Below are 17,270 nucleotides of genomic sequence, written 5' to 3'. Positions count from 1 at the left end.
TCTTTGTAGCTCCATCAGCAAACACAGTCCCTGGCGCATAGGAAGTACTTAGTAAATTTTTTTCTTTAACTAAAAAGACCTGGTTCTTGTTCAAAGAGGAGACAAACCATATTTTTCTTAAGATACTTAAAGGAAGTTGACTACAGATCAAATGGTCCTAAAAGACCAGGAAATACTCTTCTGTGAAGGAGCCGGTCTCATGAAGCTGGTCATATGAATTCAAGTAGCCCATTGCACCTGCTTTTCTAGGTAAAACAGAAATGAAATATGGGGCCATAAGAAGACTTTCAAGTCCCCAGGGTCTGAGCCAGGCAACAGGATTATTCACCTCCTTCATTCCATGTGGGCTATTTGGAAAGAGAATACAACCAACCTCTTATTAAAAAAAAAAAAATGAAATCACATAGCACAGCAAGGAAGACTACGATCCCTAAGCTAACTGTCATCTGCCAAGCATAGTGTAAACTTTCCAGACAGTTGCCAAACAAGAGCTGATACGGATGACAGCTATCAACATCTGAAACATTGGTGTATACACTCTCAGCGACACCTCTTGCTCCTAATAAGACCATCACCTTCTCCATTAGCAGAGGAGAAGCTTCATGAAGTTTGAGCCTCTGTATCTCTGGATGGAAGGCATCCCCTCTGACCAGGCTTCAAGACTCATATTCACCAGAGTTTGCTGCCACCCCGCCCCGACACAATGGCCTTCTCTTCTTGTCCCTTATACTTTCTCTGAACCAGCTGATCCATTTGACAGGATTTCAATGACATCCCCTCTGTTCCTAAGCTCTAGACCTGGATAAATAATGACAATCTATTAGCCATCCTCACCTGAATTTCCAGCATTCAAAATAAATTCTTTCTTGGGTACCTACGATGTACCAGACTTGGGATACATCAGAAAACAAAACACAGATCCTTGTGGTCATAGTGCTTACATTCCAGTGACATGTTTGCCAAACGCAGCATATTCAAACAGAACTTATTAGCGTCCCTGAGCCCTGCTTCTCTGCCTCTGCCTTCCCAGTTAATGGTGTCACCATCCACCCAGTGGCTTCTTTTCCACCTCACTCTCACAAGTTCCGAATCCTACCGTTTTCACATTTTTCTCTGCTGTCAGCACTCCCCAGTGCTCAGAGGACATCCAGCCCTCTGCCATGTGACCCAGCTTCCACCATCAGGCTTATCTTCCACCACACCTTGTGCTCCGGCTACACCCAACCAACCCCGCCATTCATTCACTCCCATGACCCTTGTCCTATAGCATGTTTCTCCTCCTGCCTCAGCCCTCCCTCCTTCTCCTGGCCTGGTTAAGTCCCTGCTCATCCTCTAAGGACTAGCTCAGTTGATATCTCTTCTTGGAAGACTTCCCCTATTCAGGAAGACAGTTACTTGCTTCCTCCTCCAGTTCAATTACAATATTGTACTGATCTGCTTACCTGTTTGCATCCGCCTCCAGATTGAGAACTCACTGAAGTCCGGGATCGCATCATCCATCTTGGACCACCCCAGTCACCCCGTTAGCACCATGCCTGGCATGCAGCAGGTGCTCAAATAAATAGCTGTTCAATTTTGGTAACCCTCTTGCATTAGAAGTAAAAGCTTTCTGCTCACCAGTGGGAATGCCTAATTCAGCAGAAAGCATTTTTCTCTTTCTAGGGACTGCAGGTGCTAGATTAAGTAAGATAACCACTCACTTCACTTCTGGAGGCAACAGCCCGGTGCAGCGGGGTCAGCCACATGTTGTCCTTGGCATTCACACGTGCTCCTGGAACCAAAGAGCACAGGTTAGAGGCATAATGCAGGCAGGGGGAGTTCTGCTGATGTGAATCAGATGCTGTATCTCGTGCTCTCACTTGCCCAGTACAACCACCACATTTTGTTTTGATTTTCCTTCATATCAGTCATATGATTTCTATCACCAGACAGGAGGAGACACCCAGTGCAGTAGAAGGAGCCAGATCAAGAGCTGAGAATGTCACAAGAACTGGGTAAAGACTAGATGAGAAATAACAGTGTCTCACTGGGTAGAAGTTGCAGATATAAGAAAGCTGAGGTTCTCTGAGACTATAGAAGTGTAGATTCTGAAGAATGAAGAACTTTTCAGGGATGTGCATGTGTGCATGTCCTGAATATAATATTTATTCCTGCATATAAAGTATACAATCATATACATTATTTTATTTTTAGTCATTAAGCATATTTATCTCACAGGGCGCACACTATCCTTTTGGCAAACTGTTAAGGATGAGCAGCCTTCCAACAAATGTATCCTAGAGGCCAGTGAGGTTTCAAACAAATCTGTAAAGTTGAGTTCTACTGAGATTTGACCCGGCTGAGGGGGTTAGTAGAAACCCATTTGATCCAAGAATTCCAGTGATTTCTCTGGGACTAGCCAGGTGCTTTCGCAGGAAGAAGCCAGCTTCCATGGAGCTTCTGGACAGGCACAACATGAAGCCCACATTGGTTGCTCACAGCCCCCTCACACTCTGGGGGAGGCACGGAGGCTCATACACGAGCCTGAGCCGGGTCACACTCAGGGACGTGCCTTATGCTCGGCTCCCTGGGGCCACAGCACCATTGTGGGGCAGAAGCTCCACAGGAGTGGATTCCCAGACAGCAGAGTACGCCCTCCTTCCATGATGCCCTCACAACCCTCCACGCGTGCAAGCCCACCGAGTCTACAGCTGAACCACTACAACACCCCACGTGCCCTTCCTTTTATGGGGAGCCGGATTCCAGTCTTCTGGTCAGAGATGGAAAGTCTTACAAAAAGGCTACAAAAGAAAAGGAGGAGAAACTATGATATCTTTGCAGATGCAATGGGAGGAGGCTGTCTGAGCCTGAGGACAACAAGGAAGGAAGCTTGTGAGGATGAAGGATGGACGGATGAAGCAGAGAAACTAGAAAGTAAGGCAGAGGAGGGGAGTGCAAAGGAGGCCGCTTGGGGACAAGGGCCGAGAAAGTGAGTCAAGTGTAAGCCGAGGCTGACTAATCTCTGTGAGGCCAAGGCCAGCCGACAGCTAAAAAACAGGAACCATGCTTAGAAAAACACAACTAAAAGACAGCAGGAGACTTTCATTGGTAAAAGTGAGCTAGAAATTTAATGGAAGGCACCAGCTAAAATAAAATAACAAATCATAGCATGTACACCATTTTTTCTCTTTAACTGAAGAATAAATACCATCAACAGTATGAATTACAAAATCAACTATATTTCAATAAAAATAACAATAAAAATAAAATATAAAATAAAATAACAAAAAGCTTGCTGATATAAAAGTATCATCACAGAACACAAGTATGTAATCATCCCTAAAACAGAGAGAAAGTAATCTCCTCTCCACCCCTTTGATTTCATTGGTTTGTGATGGGACCAGGCAGAAGTATTTTTTAAAAGGTCTTCAGGACCCCAGGTTATTGTAATAAGCTGTCTAGATTGACAGCTACTGAAAAGTTGTGGCTTAGTTTATCAAGCTTAAAATAATTTGATTCCTAATTCTCCTACTCCATCCAGGCAGCTTACCTGAAAAGGTTCAAGCCCCTTGTATCAGTATGAACCAAACAAATCAGTCTGGGGGCGCTAAGAATCCAAGGCAGCAGGCATCTCCTTCCCCAATAGCAGGAAGCCCTGCGCTAAATGCTCTGAAGCAAAATGAGGCCTGGGAGGGCAGTGGGACTCACAGTCAGAAGACCCAGACTTGAGTTCTGATTACAGCACCTACTGGCCCAGCAACCACTACTGTGTAAAATGAGGCCAATGACACAATCATGACACTTCTCGACCCGCCTCATGAGGTGGTTGGGAGAATCAAAGGAATTTGAAGGCGCTTTGTAAATTGCAAAGCACCCGAAAAATACCAGCAGGTCTTATTTCCCAATCCTCCTTGATGTGTCATTTACTTCTAAATCTATGACTCAGGCTTTCAAGGAAGTGAGAGGCATAGTCTTTGCCGGGCAAAGGAAGGGGAAGTCAAATAGATGGATTTAAGAACACAAAGAACCATCACCCAGAGATTGCACACACAGGTATCTTTTGAGATTAAAAGACACTCAAGTGCTAGGAAATGCCGGAGAGGAGGAAATCCAGATGTAATTAAGAGCAGGGAAAAAAAGAATTTTAAAACAAAGTTTTTACTACCAAAAACAAAGCTTTTCTCTGCTAATCTCAGTTTCGACAGAGCTCCAATGACTGTTACACCGCCTGCCTTTCTGCTCTTACTCTTATTTTTCTCATGCTTTCCTCTCTCCACAATCACCAGAGCTGGTCCCAAAGGCAGACTCCCCAGCTGTCGTACAGAGGCAAGGTCAGCACACCCAGTGCAGGCAGGACCTCAGAACTCTGTGCCTACCCAAAGATGGGAGGGAGAGCTCTAGAGTCTCAGGGACTGCTTTACTGTCTTTCCAACCATTTTACCACCACATTTTGAATCTAAGCATCTCATCCTCATAGCTTCCTCACCAGCCAAATCACCAGGATACCAATGAGGGCAGAGGACATGGGTGTAGCGCATGCCCCACCTGTGTCCACCTGCTTTTGCCACTGCGAGTCTGAATTTTACCTTCAACCCCCCTCTTTTTCTTCTCCCCACCCCACTCCCTGCTCCCCATCTCCCCCACCTCCTCCCTCCTCCCTCTCTCTCCTTCACACAATCTATTTCTGTCTTTGTGTGTGTACATTAGAATGCTCTATCTAAAAGAAATAACTATGGGTGAAATTTAAGACGAATCTTTAAGGCTGATTTATGAAAGCTTGGTCATAAAATACTGGAAACAACTTTGGCATTAGACAAAGGTGAGTGGGTTAAATAAATTACTGTACAGCCATGTGATGTAGCTGTGATGCTTTATAAGAATGCTAAATAATTGGGAAGATGCCCAAAATATGGTTATGTGAAAAAAAAAGAGCAAGTACTAAAACATTACCTATGGAATGAGCCCATTTTTGTAAAAACATTGAACATTCTAGAAGGATATGCCACAAAAGCCCTGAGATCACTTCCTGGCAGATGGTAAACACAATTTAATCATTTGCTAACTATTATTGCAGAAGAGTCAGGGAAGCAAGGGATACAGACTGGGGGTCTCTGCCATTGGCACAGTTCCACGCCCAGGGCCGACCTTAGTTAATAGCTGCCAAGTGAAGGATGCTTTCTGGTTAAAAGAGAGATCCAGCAATGTCTCCTCAACTGAACTGGCTTGAACTAGAACTATGAATATTTGTCTACCACCATGAACAGCAACAGACTTATTTTACTTCATGTTTTGATCATATGAATAATACATGCATGTAATCTTCTTTTAAAAATAGATTGTTACAGATTTCAGTAAAGTCCCTTTGAGAATCATCCCCAACGCTGGACTCTCTCCACTCCCTAAAGAAAACTACTTCTCCGAGTTTGGTACATGAGGTTTCTTTTACATCTTCAGATGCAAATATATGCACGCATGGAAAATCAAAAAACTAAGCTGAGTGGCCAATACAACATTCTCTTTGTATACTTAAAATATTACACAATAATTTTTTTAAATCTATAGCACTGTTTCACAGTATGCTTTTATGTATATTGTGTCATATGCTAATAACACTCTGAATGTCCTTGATTCACTCAATAATACATTTTTTTCAGATCTATCAATGTTGATACTTAAGAGAATGAGTCCATTCTCTTTAACTGCCACATGTATTCCAACATATAAACACACCACATTTTTTAGACATTCTCTCTATTGTTGGGCATTTCAATTGTTTCCAGTATTTCACTAGTCAAACCATGGTGCTATGAACATCCGTAAAATGACTCCTTATGCAAATGTGCAAGTATTTGTCCAGGATAGATAATTAGACATGGACTTTCTCTGTCATTGGTCATGCACATTTTTGGTTTTAATAGATAGTCTGAACCCTCCAAAGTGAACCAATTTACACCTTCACAGTGTATGATTGCTTAATTCCTCCACATTCTCAACAACACTTGATATTTTCAGTTATTTAAAATAGTGCAAATCTGATTGGAAGAAAATGGTATCGCGTTTTTGTGTTTTCCTGTTTAAAAGTGAGCTTGGGCATCTTCTAATAGATTTGTTTACTGGCCACTTGTAATTCATTCTCTGAAAACCACTTATTCATATTCTTTGCCTATTTTCCCTAGTTTTCTATTATCACTTTTTTCTCATATTTTATATTTCTACATTTTTATTGTATTGTTATTACTATGATTGTTTATGTATTCCCAAAACTTTCAGCTTTATGCAGATCCAAATGTGGCTTTTAATATTAAAATTCTTTCAAGAAGGAAAATGACCCTGAGTTTGCTGGGCAGCATAAAGCAACACATGTCCTGTGAATAACAAACAACACCAGCACTGTTTTTGTGCAGCTTCAGAGTCACTTGAGGAATTGACATATAATTAGAAATCTAGGAAGTGGCTTCCTTCAGTCACTGCTGAAGCCCTCCACCCCTCCACTAATCCTCCTCCGCAAGGTTGAACAGGCAGCTGCCAGGGAAACCTCCTCTGCCCCAACAACAAAATTATTATGACAAAAGTAGAGTTATCTAAATGCGGACTGAGCAGTATTTCATCAGTGTCAACTCGTGCCACTGGCTTCCTCATCCTCTTCCTAAGAACGCATCCTTCCCAGAGTCTTGTTTACATGTCAGAGGGAGACGTCAGATGGTTTTGAGTTGAATATTTATAACTGATTTTTCTAAAGGAAGCTTCATGTTATTTACCTGTCTGTCAGGCACCATTGTGCACTGAAGGACACAGAGTCTGCATGTCTAATGATTTAAAGGCAAATGCTTTTTACCCAAGGACATTTTAAAGCTTTTATAATTTTTTTTAAAAAAGCACAAGGGTATACTGACTCTTCAGAAACAAAGACCCAACTAAAAGTGATCAGGCATAAACACTAATTACAAATTAAGTATATTTTTTATCTGATCGCTATAACCACTTGATTTTACTGTCACAGATACCACAAGTAATGGAACTCTGAGCCTCTTTTCCAGAGGCAATATTTCTGATCTCTGAGCCCTGCCATCTAGGAAGAAGTAGAACAAAGAAAAAAGATTAACTCAGTGATTGAAAATCTTACAGACCAGAGAGAACAACTGATTCTTAAGGCTGTCTTAGCCAACACTTGGCTTTCAATTATAGAAATAAACAAATATGAAAGAAAGATCATATGAAATGTGATTATATGATAGTGAGATCAGCTTGCTAATGATTTTTTTTTTAACAGACCAAATCTTATTACAGCCCAGGAGCACTGTTCTTTGAAGCAGTGATCTTGGGAGAGTACATAATGATTCCATGTATGTGACAATTGCTTTTGAGGCCACTTTCTACACCCACCAGCAAAGGGCCCGTTACTTTGCAATCGCACCACACTGGGGGCCAAAATCAGCATTGCCTCATTTAATCACACCTCCTTCACCACACAAAAAAAAAAAAAAAAAAAAAAATCAACTCCAACCTCAAAGGATGGATATTTGTTATGCATGAGAGAATTCAAAAGAATGACCTACCACCTGCTCTGGAGGCAATCTGCATTGGGAATGACGATTACATTCTGAAAAATCACAGAACATAATTTTACAGGAATACCACTTGTTCGGTGGCCTCCGTTCTACCCAATGTATTATTTTTAATTAGTAGTTACAACTCAAAAACACTCCTGTGTTAGAGGGTAGATACTTATGGTTTTCTTCCTTCGGCCCAGAACTCTCTAACCCTTGTGTGTCCAGGGGTTGCCCTACAGGGTACTGTTCCTGTGGCCGTCTTCCTGGGCGCTCTGCTTCCTCCGTCTCAACCCTAGTCTCTTAACTCTTAGCCACCAATTGGTTCCCACTGATCTCACTCATACATCTCTGGGCAAATGATTGAGCAAGCTCCGGAGCTTCTCTCTGCCTTGATCCTGACTCGGCCAGTTCCCAAACAGAAGCTGGAGGCAGGTGGGGGAAATAAAGCCAGAACGTGGACTGGCAGTAATAAGAAGAGGAAATCTGCAAGGCCTGAATTCCCCCCGTCAGCTCACAGGCACTCAGGGTTCCATCTGCCTAGCTAATAGGAGATAATGTCCGTAGGAATTTAGTGGGCTTGGGTTACACTATGCTCTGTAAGCTAATACAACAATGAGAACACAGCTGTAATGGGCAATTCTGGCAAAATCAAATTATTGGTCCAACATGGGAATCATTAGCACCTCATTCGTTATTAAACTGGAAAACAGTTTAGTTGGATTCCCAAAAGGGTCAGCTGCCAGATGCAAGCTCAAAGATGAAATCACTGCTCTTGCAGTGATATTTCTTTAGGAATATAATATACAAATTGAATAAAGGACCTTTCAGGGAAATTAAAACCATGTGAATCCCAAGAGTTTGCCTAAGCTTTCACAGTTGAGTAGAATGTCTAAAGAACTTTCCCAATGCTCTCTCATACCCTAAGTCTTCCTAATTTGATGAGGGAAAGGGGAACAATCCCATAGCCTGTGCCACCCAAAATTACACTAGAGACATTAACAACTCAGTGATTCTTCCTAGATTCTAGCTTCCTAGGCTAAGAGAACAGGTGTACAGATCACGATATATGGAAAAGTTTCTCCTGGCTCTACTGAATGAACCCCATTTCGAAGAGGCTGGTGGACCCCACGTCCACGTGAAGGTGATGTGAAGCCAAGTTTCTCAATCACTATCCCTCAGATGCCTAAATAAATAGATGGTCAATTTCATGCTGCAGAATTAAAACCTTCATTTTCAGATGTAGAAAAATATACAAAAAATTAAAAAACCAAAGCTGGAAGTCTAAGATAAAGTTTTGAATATTCATGAACCAAATAGTCCTCTGAGCTGTCTCTTAATACATTTAAGTAGAGCTGGCTGGGACCGCTAGCTGTCGTACCCCAAACTCTTTATTTTTCACCCCCACTGACTCTGCCTACAATTTTCCATAGGCCAAATTTCTGCTGCTGAGGCAACCAGCCAGGTGTGGGCTAGCTCTTAGCCATAGACTGTGCCAGCACCAAACAATACATGTTTGTTTGGAACACAGGACTGAAACATCTTTAGAATTATCAGAGGGAAGGCCTGTTCTCAAGAGCACAAGGAATACTGCACAAAATCTAACCTGAGCTCCACGAGACTGTCAGGAACACTGCTAAGGCCCAGAATACTTGTTTCCTGGGAAAACCCACCTCAGGAACATGAACACAACAAAACTAAGGGCAATGTGAATCTTCTTTGCATATCACAGCATGATTCTTGTTTCTCACAATGTTCTCCACATCTGCTTGAACGCCATGTCAGTTCCTCCCTCTGCAGAACTGACTCTGGAATTCTACCATTTCCCTTTACTACTGCAAACACAGGCAAAACCTTATGATAGGCCTTTGCATAGACCGTGGGCAGAGTCATTTCCTCCAGATTTGAATCTGCCCCAAACCAAAAGAAGGAGGAAGAAAGCCAGCCGGCCTGCATACAGTCCACAGTGAGATACTTGCATGTGCTCAGATTCATTCCGGGGATTAGTTTAGCAAATATTCAAGGGAGAAAGCATATACATACTGGTTTTGGAAACCTGTTTGGTGAGAAGTACCAAGCACACAGGTTTCCAAAAATCAAAGCACTGGAATTTTAAAATCTGATGAAATATTTAAAATAAACAGAAAAATAAGGAGAAAACATCATGAAAACCAGTACACCCACAAACTACATTTAACGTGTTGGCCATATTTGCTTCCAATTTTTAAAAAATAAAACATTTTACAGAGTTGAAGACATCTCCCCTCTCACTCGATCTGCCTCTTCAAAGGGAACCACACTATCCAGAAATTGATGTGTTTCCTTTCCTTTCATATTTTTATGCTTTGATTACATCATTGTAAGCCATGTATCTGTAAGCAAAACAGTACTGTTTTGCAATGCAATTTAAATACATGTAAATATACATACACATTTATGTGTGTTCATGTAGATTTGTTCTTTTTTTAACAGTGAAAAAAAATTAAAAGATATCCAGATGAACTGAATTCTTCTATAATACTGGGCCTGATTAGACAGTCAGGAATCAGACTTTCAAAGCAATATAAAAGTTTTACTGGAGAAGTCATTTCTCAATAAGAAGAATGTCTTGCATTGTCTTTCGTCTACTGATAAAACCGCTGATCAAATAAACACCCATGAGCACAATAAAGAAGTTCCATTCGGGTTCATTGTAGAATCCAACCGGTAAATTTGTCATTTAAATTGTGATCTGCAGTTGATTTTTAAGTACAGCTGGTATTTACCTGACAGAATCAGGAGTTCAATGATCTCTGCATCTCCCAGAAACGCGGCCACATGAAGCGGGGTTCGTTTCTCAGAGTCCTGAAACAATGGCAAAGATAAACAAGTCAGTGGCAGCCAGAGGTGCCTTTTGTAATACAGTAAGATGTGTCCTTTACATGAGGTTAACGCTTGTGGGAGAGTGTGAAGGCCAAACACCTACTCCGATGAGATCTGGTTAAACATGTCTCTCAGCATTTCCCACAGTCCCATGTACAAAAGACCTCATTTTCTGTGTCTGTGTGTTCTATTTGCCTCCCTGCTCGTTTTATTGAAGGCTAGTTCAGGTCAAGGATGGACCATCATGCACTGGATGATAAAATTCAACTTATTTAAAAAACTTCAGTATGGTTAAAAAAAAAAATACAAAGCTTTTTATCTACTTCACCACATAGTTCAAAGCTTTCAATGATTTTTTTTTCTAAGGGAACATAGTGGACTTTAAGGACATTAAGCATAAGTATAGTCATTCCCCCCTTTCTGTCCACATTAACTGTTGCCCAGACCACTTTCCATTCATGTAATACTTACTGAATGCCTACCATGTGCAAGAAACCAGATTATGTGGACAAGGGGGTGCCTATGACAAGGCCCAATCCCTGCCTTTGTGAAACTTATGATCAAGGCAGGGGTGGCTGACAGTAGTCATGTAAACCAATGACACAGGAGATCCTTTCAGATGGTGATGAAGGCTATAACAAAATTTTAAAAGGATAATGAGATCAAGTGACTGGGGAGATGGGAGTAAGATTCCTTAGAGTGGTCGAGGAAGGCCTTTCTGAGGATATTGACATTGAAGCTGAGAGCTGAGGTAGTTACTACTAACTGTGTTTTATAGATGAGAAAATTGTGGCTCCAAGAAATTAAGAAATGTCCTCAAGACCCCATAGGTATATAGCAGAGTCAAGATTAGATCTTCGCCTGTGGACTCCTGTGTAAGTCCTTGGCAGAGCATTTAACATATTGTGCAGAGAGGCAAAATGATAACGGGCAGGGAAAAAAATATTGCTTCCCCATCTGCAAACTGGAGATAATCATATCTCCCTAGAGAACTGATAAGAACATTCAAGATAATGTAAGTAAATAAGTTCTAGGCAGGCATGAGGCTTGGCCCAAGCACAGCAAGTGCTCCATGCATAGACAGTATTGTCCCAGCATAAACAGTTGTGTGATGTTGTAAGGAAGAAGGACCCTATAGGGTTTTCTTGGGACAGATGCTCCCCCCAACCCAACCATGTGCTCTGTCTGCCTTTTATTTGTAGAAAAGCTTTAGCCTCCTAGGCCTTCCCTGAGTTCCAAAGAACAAATTTAATCAAAGAAGTGAGAAAATGCAGAAACAAAGGAAAACACTCAAGCAAGACAAAATAAAAACTGTTTAGCCATTAAACAAAGTCAAGGACCTTCAGTTCCTCTTCAAGGCCAACAGTTAAAATACTGAGCCATATTCTTGAGTTCTTTTGCAGATACTGAAACCCCCACCAGGTGGAAGAAGCTGCCTGCATGCTGACCACAAGCATGTGGGCCCCAGACCAGCTGGAACCAGAAGGTTGATGATGCTGATGCCTAATTACCTCATCACCAACCAGTCAGAAGAATGTCCAAGCTGATCGTGCACCCTCACAACCCTATCCCTCACCTTGTCTTTAAAAACATTTCACTGAAAGCCATCAGGGATTTCAGGCCTTTTGAGCATTAGCAACCCGTACTCCTTGCTTGGCCTTGCAATAAACAGTGCACTTTCCTTCACTACAACCCAGCATCAGTAAATTGGCTTTGCTGCGCACGGATAAGCAAACCCAAGTCTGGTTTGGTAACATTTCCCTCCAAGACTGAGTGCTCCCACAGGGTAAAGAACAGGCCTTACTCCCCTTTCTCCCCACAGTAGCAGCATACTAGGCGCTCAGCATACATTGGCCAAACTGAACTAGTCTATGTGCATGGCGTCTTCCACAAACTTCCATCAATTGTTCCATAACAATGGTAACCAAAGCCTAGATGCTGTCTTTGAGGAGTCTCCTGAAACTAGCATGCATTTTAGTTTTGAGATTTATAAATTCACTATTGATTTTAATCATTGTTCCTTTTCTCACCTGGTTAGACAATCTACCTAATAGCCCTTGTAGCCCAAGGATATTATTTTGTTTTCTGACAGTTCAGGCTCTCTGCTCTTAGCCTCTTTAAGACTATTGCTTTTGGGCATTTCATGACTCACTAATACCCAAAACACATGGCAGGCAGGGAACATGACAAGAACTGATCTTCAAACCAATCTATTTGTTGGAAGAGATGATAAATAGGTTTTATGAAGGGATGAACTAACTTTTCAGTGGATAAAAAGAGGGGTTTGAATTAGCTGGGGATTTAGGTTGTCCACGTATGCTGCAGGCAATCACTACAGATAAGAGGAAACAGGATAGTCACGTTACTATTCCATATTAAATAATAATAACTTGGAAAATTCAGTAAGATACACAACCACAGTTAACCCTCCTATTGTTATGTCACCCTTTCTATGAAAATAAAGATTCAATATTTGAAAACATGTCTGCTTATTTGAGAATCAAGTGTGCTAATTTATGCAATGAAGTATACAAATAACTGAGACCAGACTTTCACAAATGTCTTCTTTTCTATTTCTTCTACTGATGTTTCTACAAGCACTTTCCTTTTTAGCTTCATGTTCCCTTTGAATCACCACTATATCAATTGAAAATTTTCTTTTGGTTCTTGGGATAAAAGTTATATAATTATATGTTCTTTCATGAATTGAACTAGTTCCAGGGTTTGGGTCAACAAATTAAACCTTACCTAAGTAATTTAAGTAAGGACTAACCCAACCCAAATTATGACTTGAATTTGACCTGAAGCAAAGTCAACGTTCTGTGTGAGAACTTGGCCTCAAATAAAAAGCCATACCAATATCCAAATCTGGTTGGCCTGTCATTATGTAACTGGCTGAGTCTGTGGCCCCTTTGTATGACATGACTTGTTCAAACTGAAGTTTTTATAACATAAATAGGTGTGTTATGTGAGATCACATTGTAAAAATTCTTTGATTGGAAATCCCAGTGTTGTGCTCACTTCAGCAGCACATATACTAAAATTGGAAATCTTAGTGTTTCTTTTAATATGCATTTAAAGGTTTCCTGTAGCTTCCTGAACATCTATGCCAATCAATACTCTCCTTCAGTGACAAGCCATAGACAGATAACTGCAGAGAAAATCTATATTTAGAGCTGTAGTCCTTTGGTTCACTGAAGCAGCAGAATCATAAGAACAATTTCATGTGCTATTAAGGCCTTGCCCAAAGTAACAATGCATTCCTACTATTGACCAAGGGTTGCCGACACCTGCTCTCTGGCAAGGAACCTGAGTACAGGATAATGAGTCGAGGGGTGAATAACAGAGCCACATTCATCACCATACTCAGAGAGGTAAAATCATCCAGGTAGTTGCAGTTCATCTTCTGCCTAAGTTAAGACCACTCTACTCACTATAAGCTAAATAAATGGAGTAGGAGATGCAATGATAGAAGAGGTGGGGAAAGGCTCTGGGGAAAAGAGAATACTAGTAATACTATGAGTAAAAATAGGTACTAAGCTCAGAATTGTACCAAAGGGGAAAGGGCAGTGGAGGGATAAATTTGGAGTTTGGGATTAACAGATACACATTACTATATATAAAATAGATAAACAATAAGGACCTACTGTATATCATGGGAAACTATATTCAATTCAATTCAATTCAAAAAATCTAAAAGAGATATATATAATATATATGTATGTATCTATATAACTGAATCACTCTGCTGCATACTTGAAACAAACATTATAAATCAATTACACTTCAATGAAACAAAAACGAAAACAAAAAATAAAAAAAACAACCAAATAAAAATAGGTCCTAGGCCAATGATACCCCTAGGGCATCTAAAAGAAGAAACAAAATCTAGCTGGTAATTACAGAGTGCTTTTAATTTTTTTTTTCAAAATGCATTTTCATCTCTTCTATTATTTGAATCTTATAACATCCGTGTCAGGGAGACACACCTTTCAGAACTGTGTGTTAAGTCTTGTTATTTAAAAGACAGGGAATCAGAGCCCTTGGATATGTTGTATGACTTGCCCGATATAGCAAACAGATGTCAAAGAATTAGGTGTCCTGGCTCCCAACCTGAAACTTTTTTCTTTATAAAAATGGAAACAAGAACATGATCTTAGAAGTTGCCTTGATAGTCTAAAGAACCTTTCCATTTATAATCCCTAAGAAATTCTGGGGGAAATGTGACAGACAGTAAACACCCACTTAAATGAGCTTACAATAAATTAAATAGTCTGGGGCCAGAAATAAGAGTAAACTGAGAACCAAAGCTGTAAGCACATGAACTTATGCTACAGAGAGAATCCACACACCAGGGACTTGGGACTGCACACTTGCTCAGGGATGGGAGATGACGAGGAGAACTAGAACTAGAAGACCTGGGAAGAGGTCTTGAAGAAAGATTCTTGAAGCACAATGGTGGGTTCAAGAAAAAGCCAAACACTCCACAGGGAGATAGCACAGCGAAGCCTTGTCCTAGATTCTTGGTGGGGAAATAAAAGTGTCTGCACTGAGCATCTGTACCCCCAGAGTCTGCCCTCATGTTGTTTGGGTTTTTTGTTTTAATTGTAGTATAGTCAGTTTACAATGTTGTGTCAATTTCTGGTGTACAGCATAATGTTTCAGCCATACATATATATACATATATTCATTTTCATATTCTTTTTTGTTATAGGTTACTATAAGATATTGAATATAGTTCCCTGTGCTATACAGAAGCAACTTGCTGTTTATCTATTTTATATACAATAGTTAGCATCTGCAAATCTCAAATTCCCAATTTATCCCTTGGTTTTAAATTCACAATGCCTGTATAGTCTAGAAACTTTCAAGCTGGAAAATAAGCATAAAAATTGGTTCTAGGCCAAGGATACACCTACAATGCCACGAAGAAGAAACAAAATCTATCTGGAGAAATGTGCCCTCAATCCAAGCAAGCCAGGAATTTGCACATATTAAAACTCCACTAAAGATGAGCTCACAAGCCTAAACCACAGACCCATGTGGAAACAATTAATTCCCCATAAGCCAGAGTCAGCAGGCATAACAACCAGCAAGAATTTGAGATAAGAGAAGAATCAAGCAGAGATACAAATAATGTATAAAATCATTTAAACGCAAAGGAATAATGTGTAAAATCATTTAAACACAAAGGACAAAGCCCAAGGGAGAAAACAAGACAGTATTTTTTTTTAATGAACAAAATTCGGGGGAAGAGGTATGAAGGAAGAGTTACAGGAAGCAGTACAAACAAATGATGCTAGAAATCATCTAAGACTTTGGTCTAAGAGAGATGCAAACAGAAGAGTAAAAACAAAATAGGGGAAGGATAAAATAAGTACAGGACTTTGGGATATGTTTTACAACCATTTATTCAGCCATATTTTCTAGACATAGACATTTATCAAAAAGGAATTATCTCCCAGACATTGTGGTACATGTTGGGCATACAAAATTTAAAACTTCCAGTCCTTACCCTAAAGACCCTTCCAGTCCAGTTACCAGTTTACAAATTTAGGACATCAAAATAGAAACAAAAATAGGGACGTGGTAATTAGTGATATTTGTGATGTTAAATGATTTGTGGAATATATATATGTTCATGTATAACTGAAAAATTGTGCTCCACACTGGAATTTGACACAACATTGTAAAATGATTATAAATCAATAAAAAAATGTTAAAAAAAAAAAAAGAGCAGTAACAAACAATGAAAAAAAAATGATTTGTGAAAATTACCAAATGCAACAAGACAAATGTAGCAAACATCGCTCCGAAATGTGTCTAATTCTGACCTACCCTGGGCAGGAGATCTAAACTGACAAGAAAAAAAATCTCTTCTGAATCGGGAAAAAACACATCTTGCTTTCTCCGGAGAGGGCCTATTGGCTCCAGCTTATCTGGGAACTTCAGAAGACCTGGGCTAGACTCCTAGGTTAGTCACAGAGTCCGGCTTATATTTTATAGACAGACTTAGGAATAGTTTCTGGATCAAAATTAGAATACAAGACCAGGCCAGGACCAGAGCAGCCTTCAGGCCCAGTGGCCGAGGTACGCGTTCTGCAACATTTGCATTCCTTTCCATCTGTCGACCACGTGGACTCTCCGTGACAACCAACAGCTGATGAATGGTAGTAGGTCTTTACAACACCCAGGAATACAAGAGAGGAAAACAATTCATAAGTGAGCACAGTAAGATCAACACACATTAGAAATAACTCATTAATGTAGTTTTTAAAAGAATGTTCAAGTACCACAAAAAGACAGATCTTTTTCCATTACCCTGTAGCTCCAACTCCAAATAGCCACTGGCAAACAGATTCGGACCCATAAAAAGAAATTAAAGTTTCTTCAGAAGGAAGGAAGGTAAACCCTCCCTTTCTATGAATAGCAAAGGCACACACAGCCAGCTGGCGTCTGAGCTAAATTTGCAGTATGTCACAGAGAGATCAGGCAGAGGAAGTTTCTGTCGTCTGTTTACAAAGAAGCAGATGAAAGAAAATAGGGAACTTGAAGTATGTACACATAAAGTGAGCTTGACATGGGCAGAGAGTCTGTTCAGGCAGCTAAAAATACTGTGTAGATAGGCTGACTGAGGGGGCACCCCAAGCCTCTCTTTTGAAGAGTAAGAATTGTTGATTACATACTTTGGAAATTCTCAGCTAGAAGTGTATGATCTAATTTTCATCATAAGTATCTGTCATACACTGAAACAAACATCTCTCCCTACACAGAAACAGCTTACATACCAAGACGGGCAGATGGAGTAATATTAAAAGAACAAGCCCTACAAAGCTTTCCTAACATGAAATACAAAAGTTCAGTTCCAGTCATCAACTCAAA

At 40.4% G+C, this 17,270-nt stretch overlaps 1 protein-coding gene across 5 annotated transcripts in view; it reads right to left on the bottom strand.

Moving 5' to 3' along the window:
• ANKRD44 (ankyrin repeat domain 44) overlaps nt 1–17,270 on the bottom strand; it is a 284,102-nt gene that overhangs the window by 128,651 nt on the left and 138,181 nt on the right. For all 5 annotated transcript variants that reach the window (XM_032480127.1, XM_032480128.1, XM_032480129.1 and 2 more), the window contains exons 3-4: nt 10,292–10,370; nt 1,701–1,771 (exon numbers count right to left, since the gene is read on the bottom strand). In XM_032480127.1, coding sequence (XP_032336018.1) covers nt 1,701–1,771; nt 10,292–10,370 — 150 coding nt within the window. The remainder of the gene's footprint in view (nt 1–1,700; nt 1,772–10,291; nt 10,371–17,270) is intronic.

The sequence above is a fragment of the Camelus ferus genome, chromosome 5 (assembly GCF_009834535.1).
Source record: "Camelus ferus isolate YT-003-E chromosome 5, BCGSAC_Cfer_1.0, whole genome shotgun sequence".
In the NCBI taxonomy this organism is placed as follows: Eukaryota; Metazoa; Chordata; class Mammalia; order Artiodactyla; family Camelidae; genus Camelus; species Camelus ferus.
The sequence above is the reverse complement of the archived record's forward strand: the minus strand, read 5'-3'. Positions and strand labels throughout refer to the sequence as shown.